The sequence below is a fragment of the Thunnus albacares genome, chromosome 18, assembly GCF_914725855.1.
Source record: "Thunnus albacares chromosome 18, fThuAlb1.1, whole genome shotgun sequence".
NCBI lineage: Eukaryota > Metazoa > Chordata > Actinopteri > Scombriformes > Scombridae > Thunnus > Thunnus albacares.
The window spans coordinates 18,470,109-18,491,460 of record NC_058123.1 but is presented as its reverse complement, the minus strand read 5'-3'; the positions used below and the strand labels follow the sequence as shown (position 1 = coordinate 18,491,460).

The 21,352-nt window shown below is 37.9% G+C and overlaps 3 protein-coding genes across 4 annotated transcripts in view; 1 reads left to right on the top strand and 2 right to left on the bottom strand.

Annotated features, from left to right (window-relative positions):
* Positions 1 to 2,958: 2,958 nt before the first annotated feature.
* On the bottom strand, positions 2,959 to 7,963 carry noc4l (nucleolar complex associated 4 homolog). Its single transcript, XM_044334274.1, has 15 exons — positions 7,760 to 7,963; positions 7,502 to 7,622; positions 6,991 to 7,097; positions 6,140 to 6,247; positions 5,840 to 5,989; positions 5,623 to 5,725; positions 5,448 to 5,482; positions 5,306 to 5,356; positions 5,049 to 5,160; positions 4,840 to 4,900; positions 4,544 to 4,654; positions 4,107 to 4,270; positions 3,770 to 3,852; positions 3,440 to 3,553; positions 2,959 to 3,300 (listed from the first exon to the last, which is right to left on the bottom strand). Exons 1-15 carry the CDS (start codon positions 7,910 to 7,912, stop codon positions 3,181 to 3,183), a joined length of 1,593 nt encoding a protein of 530 aa, XP_044190209.1. The 5' UTR covers positions 7,913 to 7,963; the 3' UTR covers positions 2,959 to 3,180.
* Positions 7,964 to 8,954: 991 nt separating this feature from the next.
* On the bottom strand, positions 8,955 to 11,550 carry pus1 (pseudouridine synthase 1). The gene is made up of 6 exons (XM_044334275.1): positions 11,195 to 11,550; positions 10,730 to 10,956; positions 10,491 to 10,628; positions 10,148 to 10,250; positions 9,286 to 9,986; positions 8,955 to 9,186 (listed from the first exon to the last, which is right to left on the bottom strand). The coding sequence occupies exons 1-6, from the start codon at positions 11,256 to 11,258 to the stop codon at positions 9,154 to 9,156; spliced, it is 1,266 nt and encodes a 421-aa protein (XP_044190210.1). The 5' UTR covers positions 11,259 to 11,550; the 3' UTR covers positions 8,955 to 9,153.
* Positions 11,551 to 19,885: 8,335 nt separating this feature from the next.
* The window catches only part of atp2a2b (ATPase sarcoplasmic/endoplasmic reticulum Ca2+ transporting 2b), a 28,767-nt gene continuing 27,300 nt past the window's right edge, over positions 19,886 to 21,352 (top strand). Inside the window, exons 1-3 of one of the 2 annotated variants that reach the window (XM_044334134.1) lie at positions 19,886 to 20,514; positions 20,805 to 20,822; positions 20,952 to 21,034. In XM_044334134.1, the coding sequence (XP_044190069.1) occupies positions 20,397 to 20,514; positions 20,805 to 20,822; positions 20,952 to 21,034 (219 nt within the window). In that variant the 5' untranslated portion in view covers positions 19,886 to 20,396. The remainder of the gene's footprint in view (positions 20,515 to 20,804; positions 20,823 to 20,951; positions 21,035 to 21,352) is intronic. The other variant, XM_044334136.1, reaches the window with a different exon arrangement.

Sequence of the window (21,352 nt, the reverse complement as noted above, 5' to 3'; positions counted from 1 at the left end):
TTTGCACGCACACATATTACACGTGCTCTCACACACACACACACACACACAGGAATGATGTATTCACAGTAACTACAATACAGAACACTAACACGTGGAAGGTTAAGAAGGTTAATGCTGCTTGTACTTCAGGAGATTTGACTTATCTGACTCTGCTGCTGCATCATAATAAATACTCAAACAGCTGACTTTACTCATCTGTTTGCCTGAAATTTTAGAGTGATGCATGTGTATGGAATAAAAAAAGAACTGCAGAACTTTTTTTTTTTTTTTAATGAACTATTTTTGATTAGTGGCACTAAAAAAGTAACCTGCTTTTGAGTTTCTATCAACAACTAAGTATAAATAATTAATAGTCAAAGAAGGAATAAGAGTGGTATGTTTTTATATTTGCTTTTTCACAGAGCTAAGTGAGAAAAAAAAACTGTAGAATTAATCAGCTCTTTCTTCCCCTGACTCTCTCAAAGCCTCAGCCAAATGCTCAAACAGCCTCTCTGTGCTGACTCACCTTGGACAGCTTCTATTTCCTTGCAGGGGGGACTGTGGAGGATGAGCACGGACACAAACAACAACAACACACAAGGCTCAGGAGTCCTTATGCAGGAGATTTATGCAAATATGTCCAATCCTGCCAAGCCCTCTATGGACCTACAGTGCTGCCAAAGCATCTCTCTCACAGAGTTATCAAAGTGAGAGGAGAGAGCTGTGCCAAAGTCATTATACAGGCATGGATGGGGTTTCTCATTTGCTACCTATTAGGTTACCTATCAACCTATTGCCAAGATAAATTTCATGATATCACTGCTTTATTGCAAAGTATAACTTGTTCTGAAGAAGACACCAACTCAGCTTGATTCTCAGCTAACAACTCGTGATCGTTGCACTGTTTGCATATAAGTGCATTATACCTAATTAAAGAGACGGATCCTATTAGATGCCACCAGAACAAGCTGGGTTCAGTTACTGGGCCATTGAATAATGTTGGAAAAATGTGCTCTTATAAAAAATAATTTACAGAGGTAGCTCCACGCATGTACTTTTTCTGCAGTGGAGAGTTTCAGCAACTGGGAAGAGCTTTGTAAAAATGCAGGGTGTATATCCTCAAAAAGGACCAAAAATATATATCTAAATAAATGATGTTGCACATGAAAAACTGCACAATTTCAGTGTTCATGAATATTCTTAAATATCCCCTCCAGTCATGTTTTAAGACATATAAAAATACACTACTTGGAATAATAAATTGTGTCTAATAAGGTTTTTTTTTTATTACCTGGTTAAAAAAATCTTACAACGGCATCTCCTCCTTCGCCTTAATTTTAAAAAAAACAAACAGAATCTATGAATATGCAAATATATTTCATTTCAAAAGTTTAACTGCTGGATCAAAGATGTCTCCTACTTTACTGTACAGTCCATTCTCAGTATTTGTGCACAGAATGTTTCAAGTTTCCAAATCACACTTCTATAAATTGCACACTGGGCCATGATTGGCTAAAAACTAGCTGTGATGTCACAAATCATGCTAATAGGTTCGCCCTTTAAACTCAGATTTAAGGTGAGCACAGAGGAACGTTCAGCAGATGAATGTGAAAACAGTCTTCTAGTGTCAAACCCTGCACATACATCATACTGCACAGTGAAGCTCAAACATCCAACTAAACAAACAAGCAGAAAAACACATTTTTGATTGGAGGAGGACTTTAACATGCATACAGTTCAATATTGTTTGGTCACAAATATCACTTAAAAAAGATTATTACCCTTCTAACTGATGTTCTTCAGTTTCTCTCATCCTCTTGACAGTGATCCTCTAATTTGCTGGCTTCTCACCTTCTGGATTTTGCCAGATTCTGGTGCCATGTGCCCGCCTTGTAATCCTCAATAAAAATAAGCCTAACAAATTTTATAAAGAGATAAATACGGCTTAAAAAGCAAGAACTGCTGGGATGCTGTACATTACTGCACTGCGTAAAGATAGCTTCAGATGTGTTTAGCTCCTTAGCAAGTCTGGCTGTCTGTAAATACATTTCTGGACAGCTTCTCCCTGGTATGACTTGCTCTTTTGAAACAGAAGTCAGATGATTCAGATTTTTCTCTCACTGCGTTCTTGTACCCGAGCCTGCCTGCTGTGTGACCATATGGCACACTTAACAAGAGGATGAAATATGAACAGAAGATGGGAAAAGAGCATTTAAGGATAACCTCTCACCTGTAAATGGGAAATGAGGGGATAACTAACCTCATGGTGTCGAGATTCTTCACGGCTGCGTGATAGCGAGGTAAAGCCTAAAGTGTAGACGCTACTTGATCTGAGAGGAATGAACACTTAAAGCAGGATTGTATGAATTTCTGGCCATTCAGGGTCAGTCCTGACATACAATATTCACCTGCTTTGGCTAACTTGTAATCAAACATCGGCCTTTTCACAAATCCAGCAGACACCTAGAAACATTGGCATTCATATGGGGTCGTTTTCGTGGCCACCTGATGAATGTAGAGTCCAATATTCATGCTCCTGTTAGCTGTTTCAAAGAAGAAAACAAGTAGACACATTATTTCATGACTATAGGACAGCAAGTCATAATTATGAGATAACCCTCACTTATGTTTTTCTTTGGTGAATGCACATTCAAAGTTCTGGCATCCACCAACTCCTCAGATAAATGAATGAGCATTTAGCTGTTTGACTTTCCTCACCAGCTAGTTAGAGACTTCAACTGTCTGCTGTAAGCTGCCAGGCAGGTAGCATACAGAGGGTTTGGTGAGGCTTTTTGCTGAAGAGAGCAGTGAGATTGAACCATACAGTAAATGTAACATAAAACCAAAAGAGGCTCAACAGTTAGTAATAAATCTGTGTTCATCATATGTTATTTAGATTTAGCATCTAAATGTCATATAAACTATATTCTACTAATTTGTTACTGACTTCCTTTAACATAATGAGATGTAGTCAGGTTTGAGCTTTGTATAATATTTTTATTGATGTACAACAGTCACACACCAGAGACATGACAGACAGACAAGAGTTTCTGTTGTTGCTGGTCTCAAAAAGGCATTTATATTTTTTTTTTCCTGAAGTCTGTCCACATGCCAAGTTCAGGCCAAGTTGCTGTAAACCCCTGACAGACGAACTGGTCCCAGACACCGATACCACCTCTGCAAATGCATTCCCTTGTTTTAATCCAGACAGAAGTGCTGTCCCAACACATCTCCCCCTACTTTTAGCAGCTGTGTGGCGGTTTCAAACTCCAGTGGGATGCTCTTGTTCTGGGTCTGCTTCAAGTCTCTCTCCATCAGCTGAGGACAGGACACAAAAACATTCATCATGCTACTCAGATAGTTATGGGGATTAGGTTGGCTAAGTGTTATTGCTTTTTTTTTTTTTTTTTTTTTTTTTAAACACACAGACAATGAGAGTCGAGAAGTGACACATCACCTCATATGTTGTTGTCTCCAGCACCTCACTGATGTCATCTTCTTGTTCTGACAGGGGTGTGTTGATCAACATAGCTGCTTTGGACACATCTGGATGGTAATGCTTCTGCAGCGTCTGCAGGAAAGGAGAAGAATGTACACTTTGAAAAAAATAATAATGATTGAATTCTCAAATCAAATTAAATAAGACTCCTTAGCATATACGGCATCTCTTAATCTTGTTGTCCAATCAACATGAGAAACATGTTGGGTGACACAAGTCATAGCTCACTTGTAGTCAGTGTGGATGGAAGGATGATTCATTTGTGAATTCAAAGCCTCACATACACACCTTAATTTCCCACAAGCTGCTCTCTAAGGCACGGCAGTGAGCAGGATCCTCTTCATCCATTCGATACGGGTCCTCCAAAGGCTCTGTCATTGTGAACACAAACACATACTGTATGTTCAAAGATGCTTCTTTGGATTTATGAAATCAATTTTTACTTTTTTCCTACACAAATTTGTTTTAACTTTCATCATTTCATCCCTATTCAGAAGATTGTAGGCACACTGCAGTGAAACTGGACTGGGCATGCAAACCCCTGACGTTGTGAATGGTTATAAACTGATGCAACTGCAAATGTTGAGAAATTCCAAACATCAAAAGAAGACCGACTTTATCTTACCATCTTCTGTGGTGGGCTTGTGAATAAGGACTCTGCAGGATGGATGGCGACGGATCAGGTTGTAGATGAAGGGCAGCACTATGAGGAGAGCTGTAGGCGGTGCAGTGAGAGCCAAACGAGCCAAGCGTTTGGCAAACGCAGCCACTAGATACACTGGTAAGTGACTGGAAGTGAGCACAAACACGGCACATGTTACTGATGCTTTTTGAGTTTTTATGATTATTATCTGAATAATGGGAAACAAATGAACAGTTTACAAATCCTAAACACACTGTGTTTGAATCAAGATTGTGACTACTAACATTGTAGCCAACAACTGCTGTTGCAGTACCACTGTGCAACACTCTCAACCTCCCACCAGTGGCCAGCAATGAAAGGGTGTGGTTTGTAATAGTGAATTCAGCTGTGAACCTTTAAGAAAGAGTGAATGGTCTCACCTGGAGCTAAGAAAGAGGTTGGCTAAGTGGAAAAAGCGTGCTCTGTACTTCACATGGAAAACAGAGGGCTCAAGCAGATTATACAGCTTCTTGTAGAAATCAGGATAATCTCTGCAGAGACACACACAAACAGAGCATACAGTATATATGTAATTCAAAAATATCTCCGTCTACCATTATCATTTATAGATTCATAATGGACTCTCATTTTGTGTCCTAATTACTTCTACATATTATAGTAATGAATGTGACTTTTTAAAATGGCCAAATTATTTGATTTTGCATATAATACTCACAGGTTGTGTTGATGTATGAGGACAAAAAGCCCATTGAGGGCCAGCAGGCTGATTGCCCCACCTGTTCAATGAAAACATGACAAAATGTCATATCATGATTACAATTGCTCTATTAAAAAATACTGTATAACATCCCATAGACCAGGTGTGAAAAATGCCACTTTGGCGAAGTTGACATCAACTTTGAAGAAGTCATATGTACAACTTACCGACTTCATAGGCAGCAGTCAAGAAGTCGATCATCAGTGTGGGTTTGCTCATGTGGGGCAAAATGGAGTCATGGAGGATTACCAAGACCTTTTTATACATGTTGCTTGGCAACTACAACAGAGAGATGAGAAATTAATGAGAGTCTTGACAGCATAGTGTCATAGATGTGGGGAGACAAAATATTGGAAATCTGTTAAGAAAGATTTAGAATACTTTATATTCAGGTATGTTTGTGCAATCACAAATTGTACACTACCTTATACTTGAGAAAGCCGAGCCACATCCTCTCAAAGACACGCTTGTGTTCCTGTGATGAGGGAGAACATGAAACTCTTATTCAAGAAACATTTACATCGCCAGCACTAATGTGAGGATGTGATTAAAAAGATTCTACTTACACCCAGTTTTGCAGCTTTCCAGTCCTCATGCTTAGCTGGGGAAAATATTTAATTGCTTTAATGATGTACAGAAACAGAAACCTTTGTGCAGGAAACAAAAAAATACCTTTTTTCCCTCCAAAGCAATGTTTCAGATACTGTATTAATTACGACATCTTCAAAAAGCAGGTCTCACCTTCCTGTTTGACCATAAAGTTGGTGAGCTCTGACTCCTGGCTCGGCACACTGATGTTGGACATGAGGGTGAACACATTGTTCTGATATATGGGTGCCACCGCCTGAGAGGAACAAGATAAGCTAACATTATTCAGCCCACTCGATTATTATTTACTCAACTGTACACAATGAAAGCAATAAATTAGAACAGCTACAGCTAAACAGAGTTCTCCTACCCCTTTGTTTTTGTCCATGACTTGGCCCACATTCTCACGGATGGAGCTCATGACGTAATAGCGTACATCCTCCATCTCAAGGAACTCCTGGAACCTGGAGATCAGCAAGGAGTTGTCTGTAGTTCTGGACAGCAGTCTGTCCACCACCGCCTGACCATGAAATACACAATATTTTAAAAACTGCTTTGTTTCTTGTCTTGGCTAACAGCTTGAAAAAATGATGGAAGTCCCACAACCTGTACAGATAAATTAGATTATTTATTACTGCAGATGGCGAGGTTGCATGACACAAAATCCTACCTGGATGAGTTCCCTCGGGAAGCTGTAGTGTTCACTCCAGTCCAAGTCCTCGAGGGGATGCTGTCCTTCTACAGCAGCAAACTTCATCAGGCAACACAGGGCACTCTCCTGTATTTGGAGAGTTATTATTATAAAAAAAAAAGGTCAACCCAGTTTACTTCCCCTTGTCCCCCAACATTTTTTTTAACTGAAAAACCTGTAAGATAACAACTAAATGCTGAGTGGCATCAGTGGACCTGAGCTGGTGTGCCATTGAACAAGTTACGACATAATTAGCATTAAAAATTTGTTTCATGGCTTTCAGATATAATAATGAACCAGATTTCTAGGGCTGCAACTAGCGGTTATTTTTTATTATCAATCAATCTGCTGATTATTTTCACGATAAATCGAAAAATCTTATTTTGTCCAACCAACAATACAAAAACCCCACAATGTTAAATTTACAGTTTTGTAAGACCAAGAAAAGTCACAAAATTAATTTCAAAATTCAACATTTTAGAGCCTTAAAGCAGGGAATGTTTGACATTTTTGCTTGAAAAATTACTTAAACGATTCATCAATTATCAAAATAGTTGCTGATTAATTTTCTGTCTATCGGCTAATCAATTGATTGACTAATCGCTGCAACTCTACAGATTACAGACAATTGTGAATTTATCAGGGCCGAAGAGAACTATGTGTTGTTCTAGAAGATGCTGTTGACTCAAAGATATTGGTAGGTGCCAAGGATGTTGTAATACAGTATATAGCTGTACCATTGCATGTTGCAGAAGCACCTGTGTGGAATACCAGCATACCTGATCATATCTGCTATACGCGTGTGCAACATCAACTTTCAATCAACTCACCTTGACTCCATGAAGTTCATGGCTGAGGTGTTCAAGCAGCATCTCCACACAGCTGTTGTAACGGTGTCGCATGAAAATTCTATACTTCTCCTCAGCACTATACCCACCTGAACAAGAAAACAGACACAAAAAAAGACGGATGAGAAAAATAAGAAGGATGAGAGTTTGCAACCAGTTTGTCTGATGTTCCACCCGGGGAGACCCAAGAGAATAAAAATAAAATACTAAAAAAGATTACTATACATTGTGCAGTGTGAAATATGATTTAAAAAAATTATAAAAGTATAATTATTATAATTATTATTATTATTATTACATGGTGTGCACTGTGCAATACAAACATTGTTATTATTACAATGATAATTATTATATTATGACAGGGAATTAAATTCACATTTTCAGCTCAATTTTCATTTGATATCCCATCAGTCTCACAGGTTGTAGGTACAGCAGTGATACTATGGAACAACCAGGGTTCATTATAATGGATTATCTGCTGGTTTATACTCACCACTCAACGCCTCCTCCTCTCCGGGCAATTTTCCCATAAACAGGTCTTTTCTCTCCAACAAGGCGCTGAACAATTTGCTACACGCACTGACGGCACTGATAACATCCTTCTCCTTTTCTGACTGCAAAAACAAACACGTGGAATACAAGCACATGCATAGTGAGGTATCCTAAAGAAAGACAGCTTGCTTGGTAACCATACAGCTAGCTCACCAGCATGTTTTCACTCAAACTAAGAAATATAGTTGTGTATGTTTACCTGAAGGAACTCAAGGATGTCAAAAACGTCGTTGGCATGTTTCCTGCTCTCAAGTATACTCTCGACTTTGCTGTTTAGGTTGATTTTAGCTGTTTTTACACTTTCTTCTGTTGTTTTTCCAGAACTCACGTTGCGTTTTTTGGCCGGCGCCATGTTTAGAGTGATGTTGCGTTCTCAGTCACATCTCAAGAATACGAAAAGGACGAACACTACAAAAATCACAGACAACCTAAAATTGTTCATGAATTTAGAATCATAATTAGTAATATATATACTGTATAACTGTTGCTGTACAAGGGTGTATATGATATGATGTGGTTTGCTTTTAATTATGTTTCACTGGCACACGGTAATCATAGTTGAGAAGTGGGAGCTCTAGTTTACTGTAAATCAAAAGGTTCCTGAATGCAGTACTGGTCCCAAACTCTTATCTCGCCTCCTAGTGATCGGAGGGTGAAGTTTCAGCTCGTAAATTATCACAGGTGATAAATGAAATTAACATTGAGTTCCTCACAATTTTCTGTTGATACATTACTTACAAACCAAAACATTCATTTTTTTGAAGTAATCAATACCTGTAGCATATAATGAAACAGATTCTAACCTTTTATTCAAATCGTAAAACACAACTGCTTTATTAGCTGTTATAAAAGCTTAAATGTTGATTTTTCTAGTTAGACCTGATTCTTCAAAGTTACTTGAGTGGGTTTGCGTCAGACGTATTTGAGGGGATTTGTGAGGAATCTTATTGACAAATATCATTGTCAACAAAGCACATGAACTAGTGATAAAATTTTGAAGATTGACAAACGCTTGTTCATTTATGTCTTAAATTATATCAGCTATTGCTATATTTGTCCCCAAACTCTTACAATGGAGTCATGCTGGGGTGCAATTACTTAACAACTAGTAAGAACAAGAAGGACAAAAATAATACAGGGACCAGTTACTCTTTCGCATGGAAAATTTCAATTGAGACAGACTAGAAAAAAATCCAAACATATGCTTAAGAATCACCTAACAAGATAAAGACTAAAACAGCCAAACTATCAGACTGCAGCAGCATCTGTAAGTTTACTTGCCTATCTAAACTTTTGTTTTAGTACAAAAAACAATCATCATCAAACAAACCAGACAGACATCCACATTTGTTGCAGGGTGAAATTAGCAGAGATACTCAACCAGACTATTAGTGTAAAATGATGAACAGAAAGGCTTTTATTATTTTGTTATTTGTATTTAATAACATATACATAAGAGAAACAATTGAATCCAAATAAGAAAATGTCAATCTTGAAAGATTTACTTCCAGACCCAAAAAGAAAGACAATTCCTGGCAAAAAGAAAGACAGTTTTGATGAGAAAATGCCTCTTCTTTCAGCAGACAGGGTGACCTAATCAGAGTCATTTCCTTCATCTGCATTGTCCTGGGGAGATAAAAAGAGGGCAACAATGAATAAGAATACATTTTTAAAAAATCAGTGTTTCATATAAATTGTGTTATTCTAGTATGACTTCCCAGATACCTGTTTCTGGTCCTTATCATCGAGTGTTTTAGCAGATGTGGCTTGAAAGTCATGGATTGGGAGTGTGGACATCCAGCTGATCATGGAGCCCTCCTGACACTCTGTCTCAACAATGGTGGGGTAGATTTGAGCCTCCTTGAAGGCCTTGATCCTCTCGTCTTCGCTATCCCATTCCAGGACCTCATGCAGCCCGTCCCCTCCGAAACGTTTGTTGTACCTGTCAAAGTGAACCCTTTCCAGGACCAACCCAAGTCCCGGAGCTTTGGGTACATCCACCTTCTCTTGTCCCCAGCTGCGCTCCATCACTTCCTCATTTGCGTAGCCCTTGATCACCGCAATCACCAGGCCGATCATCTTGCGGATTTGGTGCAGCATGAAGCTCTGGCCTCGCACGGTGATCACTGCAAACTCAGTATCGCTGCGGATAAAAGGCTCTCCACAGGACATCTCTGTGATGTAACGGCGGGCACTGGGGTCACTTGAAGCCTTCTGAGAGGTGAAGTTGTGGAAGTTATGGGTGCCTTTGTAGAGAGCGAACAAACGGTTGACCTTTTGAAGTGTCTCTGGCTCCAGGCGAAAGGCTGATATATTCCCAGTATCATAGTCTTTTGGGGAAAAGGCCACTGTTGGAAGCATGTAGGAGTATGTACGAGCATCACAGTTGTTTTTGGAATTGAAACCCTGAGTCACTCGTTTTAGACCTGCGGGCGCAAGAGTAACACATTAATTCCTGAATACCAAGACCCTTCTCGTTCTCTGGCCAGCTCAATAAAACTGGATTATGAGAAACAGCAAGTGTCAACATCAGTGTAACTTAAATTTTAGGCAGCTTCTCTCCAGATATTTGGGACCAACTTCTCACCTAGCACTCTGATCTGCTGTGGCAGATGCTCGTTGATTTTTTCAATGATGTCTTCAATCAAGCGCACCTTTAGAGACACCACTTGGCCAGCTGCAGACACACCCTGATCAAATTCAAATAAACAAACACCAACACAGTTTGTTATAATGACATGCCAGTAATAATGACGTGCTAACTCCTATCATGTCTTATTAAAATGTGATAACAATTAACACCCATTAAACTGACAACATACAATGGTGCAGAGATACATTACACTGAAAACCGGTTGGAAATACAAACATTTTATTGTAGATAACCCTGTAAAATTAACTCCTATTGTACTAAATGCACAAATCCGTACCTTGTCTGTTCTGGCACATCTTTGGAAAGACATCTTCTTCATGTCATCGCCATGGTTTTCAGGAATGCAACCAGATTTAATAAGTGCAGTGACCAGTTCATCTTCAATGGTCCTAAACTGAGAGGTGCCAGGATTTCTCTGAAACACAGAAAACATATAATTTAAGCACAGACATGAGAGAATACAGTTAAGTGCTTAGAACTGCGAGAGGTTTAAACCTGCTACATTATGTACTGTACCTGCATGCCGTAGTATCCCTTTCCACAGTACGCCATGAGGAGTACCACTTTCTTCTTGGGATATTTCTTTTCATCTTCAGCATGTTCCCCTTCTGTTTTTATTCTTTTTGTGGCGTGCACTGTCTCAGCAGAGACTTCATTTTCCTCATTGGCTCTTTTCAACAGCTTGGCTGTCTGCTCATCTTTGGCTCCTTCACTCATGGTGCAAAAGAACTGATAAAGTCCACCTGTGAAGATAGCATGAATATTACGTTATTACACTTAATAATTAGATGTTATTGATAATACATAAATATTACACCGAACCTACCACCTCTGTGCTACTTAGCATAGCATTTAGCATATCATGTCCTTTAAGATCATTATGTGACTGACAGACGACTCAATTATATTTTGCACACATTCAAATACGATACATATTAAGACCGAATAAATTCACGTTGCCACAATGTTAGGTTGACTTACTGTTTATCTCTGACGTCAGTTTGTGGTTTACTAAGGCACTCAACAGCGGTCGGCTTTTAAACATGTCACATTAAATTAAGCCATTATGAAACTATCCTGCAGCTAAATGATGCAAACTGGCATATAATCTGAATTAAGGAAGCTAACACGCAGCAGCGCAGGATATTCAAGATAAAACACAGCTCAAAAGAATCCGTGGAGAAATTATACAAGCTGCTGAGAACGTAAAGTAGTAAATTTAATGACTATTCATAAATACTTATAAAGCGTAAACTGGAGCTGTATCTAACTGCTAGGCAGTAGATGTGGTCACAGTCACACACACATGGCTAAAGGTTAACTTTGACCCCTGGTGGAAATATCGCGCGACTTGTCTCGTTCTCTCGTTTGCGACGTCATAGCAATATATTTAATTAAAGAAAAACAAACAAACTAATTAAATCAGGCGCCAAGGATGTGATGCTATACTATGAAAACAAAAACCAGAAAGTTCAACTGACTGTCAGTTTATTCATTTTACTGGGAATTTTTCACATCCATAAATCCAAGTTCTCGAGGTCTCGTCCATCGTTTGAACTTTTCATGATTGAATTTAGAGATTGTTTTGAGTCTATCCAACTTACAAACAATAAGAAAAGTGCTCATACAGTAGTTTTTTTTTTCAAGAAATCTGATTTTATTGCCTACCTTTTCTGTAAAAGATGTTTTTCTATCTATTTATTTATTTATTATTACTTTGACCCTTTGTCCTGTTACCATGTTGACTATCCACAAACCGAAAGTGAAGTCATGTCCTTTGTATTAGCTTTATTTCATTATGATGCCTCATTGTTTTCTGTTATTGTATTATTGTCACACACGATGCTTTCTATAAACAAAATGAACCGGAAAAATAAAAAATCCATTCATTCATTCATTAAATCGAGCCGCTCTGTAGACAAGATGCAAAATTGTAATGGACTTCTTTGATTACAGTGTTGTCCCTGTTTGTCATTTAAAATAAAAATGGGCTGAAACCAAATAAAAAATGTTTTTGTTTTTTTTTTTTGCTCTGTTATGATGTATTTTAATCTAGGCAAAGGATTAATCTAAAACTAGTTTTGTGCATGTTTGAGAATTGAACTACGGGACAAATGTATCAAAGCAAAATTCAGTTTACAAAGAATTTAGAGAAAAATCAACATGTAATTACATTTTTGTCCACTTGAGTGCAGCAAAAGTACACAAACAGAAGAGTCATTCCGCTGATCCAAAAATGTTTTTACTGTACAAGATACAAATTGTTGTTTCATTTTAGGTAATATACTTTACGATCTTGTCTGACTCTCATAATAAAACCTGTATAGCTTTATTTGTGAGAAATCATCTTTGTATTTGATATCTGCAACTCTGATGGAATATTTCTCAGGTTTCTCAGGCTACAGAGTCAGACATCAGCTGAACAAATGGGCTTGACTGCAATCATTGGCGGCAAAGGCTCAATACTCTTAGACCTTGCCTTTGCTCAACTCATCATATCATCATAATCACCTGAACTCTTCATACAGTGCAAGTAGACATGATGATAAATGGGTTTGTTGTATAAAGCAACACATTGGTGCCTTTCTTCATAATTTTTAGACCATAAATATGTCTTTCAACCTCATTTACAGTAGCCACCCATTACAATGTGCTGTGACTCATGAACTGTCATGTATGTGAGTACTTTAAAAGCCAAACTGTGGCAAAGAAGTTCAGCACTTCCAGAGCAGAGAGGTGTCTGTCTTACTCAAGGACTGCACAGACAATAAGGAGGGATACTGGTTGCCAAGAGGCCAAACCTTTAACCTTCTCATCCCAAGATGTCCTCAGAATGGACACTTCCACTTTTTCATAGCACCTTATAAGGTAATCAACTACTTTTCTGCTGAAAACCCAGTGCCAAACATAGGCATGCTATGGGAAAAGGGCCTCTGTTGCCTGATGTACTTAAGGATGGTTGGTAGTGTTGTTGTATTGTATTTATTGGGACCATGTGCGGTGTTAAACATAAATGTTAACATTTGATGTACTGCACCAGGGTTAGCTTATAGCTCATTTTAATCTGCAGTCCCTCAGGCAGGTCACAATTAAAACATATAACAACACAATAACAAACAGGACAAAGAAAAAAACACACAGGACACATAATACAAAATACAAAGCTACACACAATAGCACATTACACACACCCACACTGTCAACAAAAAAATAATCATTTAAACCTGTCAAAGTAAAAGCAAGATTATTTGACTTCATGAGAAGACCATGAGATGAAATTTAGAGTCAGTGGTTACAGAGCTGAGTAGTTTTTAGAAGATTTTTTTTAATTTGGTTTTGAACGTACTGATGGAACTGCAGCTCTTCATATCATCAGGTAGGACATTCCACTGAGTTGTGGCTTTCACAGTAAAAGCAGATTGCCCAAATGCGGTGCAACAAAATGGTATAGTACAGTCTTGTATAGAGGATATTCTGGAGGATCTAATAGAACTTACTGAGCGAGTGTACACAAAGTCACGTAGTGGAGTAAGGGCCAAACCATTTAAAATTTTATAAACTACGCACACATTTGAGAATAATCTAAAATTCTCAAAACTCAGTAAATTGTATTTGTCCAGTACCCTACAGTGATGGAAATGCATTAGCTTTTCGTCCAGAGTTTTTAGAGTTTGTTTGTATAAGGACTGAAAAGGTCTTATGGCTGAGTGGGAAGGATGGACCAGCAAGCAGCTGATTTTTGCAGAATAAAAAAAAAAGTATTTAACTGGCCACAAAAAGGAGAAACAAAAACAATCTCATTAGGTTCATCATCTGCAGATAATTAGTGGAAAAAACCTTCACAGTCCACAAAACACTGGCCCTGGGAAAAACAGACCAACTGGTTTGCTGTCTTCCAAAACCTTTTATACCCTATCACCTGCTGTCTGTGGCTAATCAGGAAGGGTCTCTGGAGCTAATGCCACTCTGACCCAGGTGGCATTGATTACCCCTTGTTTGAAGCTAAATGGTATTCAACTGTATTTTGACAAAAACATGATCAAAAATACATATTTTTACTGAAGTTAATAAGCAAGTAAACATTCCCTTCTTTGGAACTGACTAACATTACAGCAGGAAAAAACACCCACAAAGACATTTTAAAGGGGAAGTGCACTCCTTCTTCTTAAAGGGTCAAGCAGGTCAGGGAAGGGAATTAAAGTCCCCTTAAAGAAAACTTGTGTGAGCAAAAAGACTAAACACAAGTGAATAAGCATTTCTCAAACATCACAAGTTCATGGCTGATATAAATGTTGATCAGATGAGCGAGAGGAAAGTGCACTTTCCTCTCAGCGTACATACCAACATTAATTCAATTACATATTGGAAATGGAGAAAGTAGGCTCCATGACATTGCCTATAAATGTAGATTTTACTGGATGCTGGTGATTCGAAATGTGAAACAGGGATTTTCTCAAGACTCTGTAATGCAGCTGATAAGTTTCTGCTGGATGAAAAAATTCAGAATCAGAATAGACATATTGTATTTTTTATTAAATCATCATGTCATTGCTTTACCTGCCCTTCTCTTTATACAGTATGTGATGAGCACATAGGGGCATGAGGTGGTGTTTCATCTCAAAATTTAAAAGCTATGATATCACCAATGTATGGAGAATCTTTTACAGTTGACAAGCGGTAATTGTAAATTTATGTTGTCCTGCTCAGAAATCCTCAAATACACCCCACGAACAAAGATCAAATTAAAAAAGAGCCTCTGTACTTGGTAGATTAGAAAAACAAATATTTTCTTTGAGTAAATAACCATTTTCTTGTTGACCAAGAAAAACCTACACCTACTCTGCTGACCTACACCTTTCTGCATAGCTCACACTCACCTGTACTCCTACACAGTGCAAGCAGGCCACAGTCTTTGCTCACAAGAAAACAGCCACAGCAGAACCTTCGTCAGACTGACTGGAACAACTTGCTGCCTTTGTACTGCCTCCACATATAACAAAAATAATTAATTAAAAACTACCCTTATTGTCAGCAGAGAAATCCACAGCTGTTGAAGATGTTTCCCTGCTGGCTGAGTTATATAAGCCGTTGAACATCACAAACACCACATAAATGAAAAGGCAATGGAGAAGCAAATTGGCAAATAATGAAATATGCCGCATATGAATTAAACTGAAAGGGAGAAAATGTCATTAACATTTGTTTTTTAATTCAGTGTACAAAGTGCCATTCACTGTACACTATCAAGCAACAATGCTGCAATTCTCCCAAATAATGACTGAATTAAAGCTTCAAAGTATCAATGACTCTTAAAGTTTTGCATATTTTAAGGCTACAACCAACTAGGAACTAAAGACTACATAATGATTACTGTCCATCTGCTATTTTAGACACTCAGATCAGTATTCAGCACTGCATGAAATGAGAATGGACTGTTAAGTGTCTGCTCAGCTTGAAATAGTCAAATACCACTTTGCTCTCAAAAAATGATCAATTTTTATCAGTGGCCAAATTCCAAAATCAGTTAAACTTAAGAGTGGCTTTAAATGGCCTAAGGATGGCTTTAGATATTTGGGTATTTTCCCCCCCTCTCTATAGAAAAATTATATGAGGCTAATTCCAAGAAGATAGTCTGATGCATTAGTGAAGATCAACGCTCCCTCTTTCTCTAATAGGCTGTGTGGAGAGTGTATGTATGAATGTTCTGCCCAGGTTACTTTATCTATTTCAGATTCTTCAAAATCTACATTTGATAAACTGAGTAAAATAATTTCAAAATTAAATGGCAAGGAAAAGAACCAAGAATAAGGCTTAAAACATTACAAGTAGCAAAACCGAATGGAGGGGTGGGAGTTCCATATTTCAGGTATTACTTCTGGGCCACGCAAGTGAGGCACCTAGTATCATGGATTAAGGATTCTTCATATACATGATGGCCTCTGTTTGGTACCTCTAAAGTTGCTTCCCTTCTTTGATGTTTCCCTAAAAAAAATGCTCAAATGGGGGAGTGGACTAGGGTAACCCTAGAAATCTGGAGAGCCATACAAACTTCGCCTAGCTTACCAAAGCAAATCTCATCAGTGGCTAGTGTAGGTTATCTGAAGGATTGTGTACCAGTGCATATAGATGTAGGCTTTAAAAAGGGATCTGAATATGGACTCAGTTATTTACATAATTTTTTTCACAATAGTGAGACACTTGACACATAAGGAATGGGAAAATACAAAAAAGCCTACTCCAGTAGGACAGTTCCTTACAGAACTGCAATTTGGAAATGAGGTTAGAAAAGTAATCTCCAATTTATACCTATTTTTTCCTCTAAATGACCCCAAACAATACATTACAAATAAAGGAGCAATGAGAGGTTAAAATGAATACAGATATATTATTAGATACCTGGGGGAAGTTTATAGGGAGGCACATTTGATGAGCAATTCTAACACTTGGAGGGAGTTCAAATGGAAAGTTATAACAAGATACTTTCGGTTCCCGCAACTAACATTAAAGTGGAGCCCGACTAGCAAACTGGCAACCACACAACATTTTTTGGTCATGTTCAAAGTTAAGAAATTTCTAGAAGCATGTGTCAGACGCCCTCAGAGAAGTGTTTCACAAGTTCATGGCTGAAGATCCAAAGGCGGTCCTCCTCGGAGCAATTCCTGAAGGCTTCGCGGGAAGGGCTGAAATCTATTTGTTCCAAATACTTTTGGAGCTGCGATTAAATGTATCACAAGTAGATGGTTGAAACCTGATCCTCTCCACCCCATCATTCATTCTTATCTCATGTTGTTGTGTATCTGAATAGTTGCAGATGAAACTTTCTCACGCTATCCCACTTACCAACTGTCACTGTCAATGAAGATGACTTGTCTCTCAGATAGACAGCAGATACTATAGGCTGCAAAAGACAGGAACCATCTCACACAGGCACTATCTTAAAATGTTTATCAATTTTAACTGTATAAATGATTTTTATTGTTCCTTTTAAGCTCTGTATTATCATCAATTGTGGAACCTCCGCGCTATAGGGTAAAGTATTTCTGGTTGCTTTCATTGTGTATGTAGTCTTTTTTCTTGAAAACCATGTGCAAAAAGGTTAGACATGTCACTGCCCAATTTGGATGATGGTATCATTTCAAAGACAACTTTTAGGACTACTTCAAAAGATAAAGTCTTTCTGACTCTGCGATAAAAGGCCTGGGAGCAAATGATAAGGTCGACTGTGTTGTATCATTGGCACTGTTGCTCTGTCGGTCTAACAGACAATGGGATTCTTCCCAGACAACTCCTACAACGCTGACAGGTATAAGATAATAAAACTGGTGTGTACAGTATTGCCAGGCCTTGTGCTGGCAGCATTTCTTTGGGGATAGTACATATAAGTATAAATTTAAAATTGCTCACTGATAGCCTACTCAAAATAGAACAAAGGTTGAAGAATGTTTCACAATCATAACAGTGTTGGGAAAAAAGAAACTAACTTACACGAGCAGGACATTTTGAAGTAGAATAGATTAGAATAGCATGTTTTTTCAAATATGTCATTTGTGGTAAAATGTAATAATTAAAGCTTCCTTAAGCTATTACTGAACACATAAGATGTGTTAGAAAACCTTTTTTTAATACAGACATTTAAACAATGAATCCACAAACAAATCTCAAATTTGGCTATTAATTTTACAAACAGTATTGCTGTAACATTTTTTTTTTAATTCAAAAAGTGGAATTTGACTACTGGATATGAAGTATTACAATTTACCTTCTTTTATGGATTGTATTGTGTAAAAAATAAAATTGAATATGTAATAGGTGTATCTACACATTACCAAGTGTCAATGTTAAAAAGTTATCAGAATTAGTCCAAAATATTTTTGACTAGTACAATGAAAAAATGTGCTTTCCTTGAGCAGTCCACAAAAATCACAACTATGATACAGTAGATCATTATCAATTAACTCCACTAAAAAATATGTTTTTCTTTACCTAGATGTTTGACCTGCATTGTTCAGGAGGTGTATGTGCACTAAATTGCTGTTTTCACATTTATCTGCCTTGCTTATCTTACGTGTGAGTTGAACACATGTAGTTACGAGTAGGATTCTGTGACATCATAACTCGTCTGGAAGCCAGTCATGCTCCACCAATATACGACTTCCATAAGAGTGTGATGTGGAGACTTGAAACATCCAGCACACACGCACTGAGAATGGATTTTTCGGTAGTCCATTGTCAGTGTAGGAAGGAGTAGATGTAATTTAAAGGATTTTAACTGGGTAATTATACTTCTTTTGTGGAAAATCAAGGAATTGTGCTTGTTTTTGAAATGTTACTCAAGTATTTGTATATACCCTAAAACATGTCTGGAGGGGATTTTTAAATCTTTCAAGAACATTTTTTCATAGGATGTAGCTCCTTTTTTGACCTTGTCATACAGTGTTTATCTCTAAATGTCTTATCTTTATGAATTATATTTCACTTCCCAAAAATGTAGTAGCCTATTTAGAAATGTATTTAAATTTGTAGAATATATCACCACCATTTCTTACAAGTTATGACATCATTGGAGAGATCAATAACATCGCTCCTTTTGGTTTGACAAGTATCTGAAATTTGTGTAGAATATCTAAAAAATTTAAATCACAATCAGAATCAAAATCAGGTTTATTGCCAAGTAGGTTTGCACATACAAGTAATTTGCCTTGTGTGGTGTTGTGGTGCATGACATATTTACACAAAATGAAGTAGTCCTAAATAATATATTCATATTCATTCATCTCAACCACTGTTTTTCCAGTCAGACATCCTCAATGTTTATCAAATCAACTACAGATACAAATCAACTACAGATCGCTTAATTTGTATACAGTTCTTTAAACAGGATCCCTCCCTCATATTTTCATGAACAACATTCCTACAATAATCAATTCCACAATTATTCCACTCGAAATAACTATAAACTCAGGCCTCCTATCTGTTGAACATCTCAATTACAGTTTGGTTTAATTTACCGAGGTTCTGTGATATGGAACGCTCTGCCATCTCGTATTTTAAACTGAGCACCTGCACAATTTATCAAAGCTGTTAAAGCTTTGTTTTTATCTCCACAATGTTATCCTTATGGGTTATTCGTTTTAATTTCATTTAATTACTTTGTGTACTTGTATATATGGATGTCTGCTAGTGTGTGTCATCTTATCTTTTGTCTTTTTTTTCCTTTTTTCTCTCTCTCTTTCCCATTCATTTAATATTTTGCCCCTTTTCTAATGGATTAAAGTATGCACTGGAGAGTGTCCTGATCAAGCCATGACATCACATCCATCACATTTTCTATTGTTTATGTATCAATTTGTATCTCTTGCATATGTGTAAATGAATAAAAAACAAAAATCAATATAAAAAAGGAAAGAATTTACAAAAAAGATATATAAGAAATATTGAGTGATAAGAGATGCTACAGGTTTAAACTTTAAAAAGAAGAAAATGAGTTGAAATGTACAAATAATTGATGTAAATGTAATGTAGATTGTGTGTTCACAGTTATGGCACTACAACACACACACACACACACACACACACACACACACACACGCAATCACCGACGGTGGTTGGTTGAGAGAAAAGAAAGAGAGAGAGTGGAGGATTTCCGGTGTCTCCAACCAATGAGCAGATTCCACATGCGGACACAGAACGCCGCATTCGACGCAGCGGACAGACGCGACTGGTGATTCCGCAACACACAAGCAGAGCAGGCGAAGGAGTTTAAATCCTCTGTTTGGACAGATTTATTAAGGATAAAAGAAGAGGAGGACACTAATAACATCTATATGAGCCTGTCATGTTGATATGAATTATTCGTTCGAGATCTTTCGGGAACGCGGAGCAAAGCCGGCGAGTTCAAGCAGAGCCGAAGGAGCCCAACTAGCCTGTTAGCTTGTTAGCTGTCCGTTAGCTCAGGAGCCGCTAATTCGTCCACTCTCTGCACGCCGCCGCGTCCTATGTTAGAGCTAATTACCCAGTAACACTCAACACTGTGGGGTGCTGCCGTACTATTTTCAAGTCTTTTTTATTTTAATTTAAATCCCGCGTTGACACCCAAAAGGAGGAACGAAAGAACCCCGTGACAGGTTGACGGTTGGGACCAGCAGGGCGAAACCAAGCGGTGTCCTCAAGTGGCCGTTTCACCATGGATAACGCACACACGAAGACGGTTGAAGAAGTTTACAGCTTTTTTAACGTGAATGAAAGCACGGGTCTGAGTTTAGAGCAAGTGAAGAAGCAACGGGAACGATACGGACCCAACGGTAAGGAGCCCGGTTAGCGCCAGTTTGCTCAAAAATAAGTGCACTCTTTAGTGTCATGTATGGCCCGTGGCTCCCGGTTTGTAACGGGCGACATGCTTGAACAGAAGGGGAGACTGCTGACGTCACGATCTGTATGTTGTAACACTGGAAATACATCACTCCTGTTGCTCAACTAAACAGCATGTCATCCTCCATCTGTGTAACATGTTTTTACTGTATAAAAAGTATTGATATCTAACTAACTGATTGTCCATTTCTTTTTTATTTGGTGTGATCGGGCTGATCTGCAGAATTGCCAGCTGAGGAGGGTGAGTAGACCATTGTTAAATAAATGCAAGGTGTCACTTGAAGATATTTAGAATCTCTTATTCCTAATTTTGCAATGAAAGGGAAACCTTGGCATACTTTTTTTTTGAATGAAACTTTTTGTTTTCAAGGTAAATCCCTTTGGGAACTGGTCGTTGAGCAGTTTGAAGATTTGCTTGTGCGGATCCTTTTGCTCGCTGCCTGCATATCTTTTGTAAGTATAACACGTGATTTGTTAACTGTACAGGTGAAATTGTTCAGTGTTCAATCAATATGGACATAATAGCGCTGCCTTAGTAAAACAAATTCAACAGCTCATACTTGTGCACAGTCAAATGTCATGCTTCCTATACTGTATTGTTGTCGAGATCTGTAGTAGTATAAGTCTGAGCAGGTTGTGGAGATAAGGTAGAGAAATGATAGGGTATTTTAGTGCCAGATTAGTGAGAGGGTGATTCACACTGATCTTAAATACAAGAGCCTGCTTCATTTCTCTTATGAAAGAATATTCTACATTGAGGCTAAAATAAAA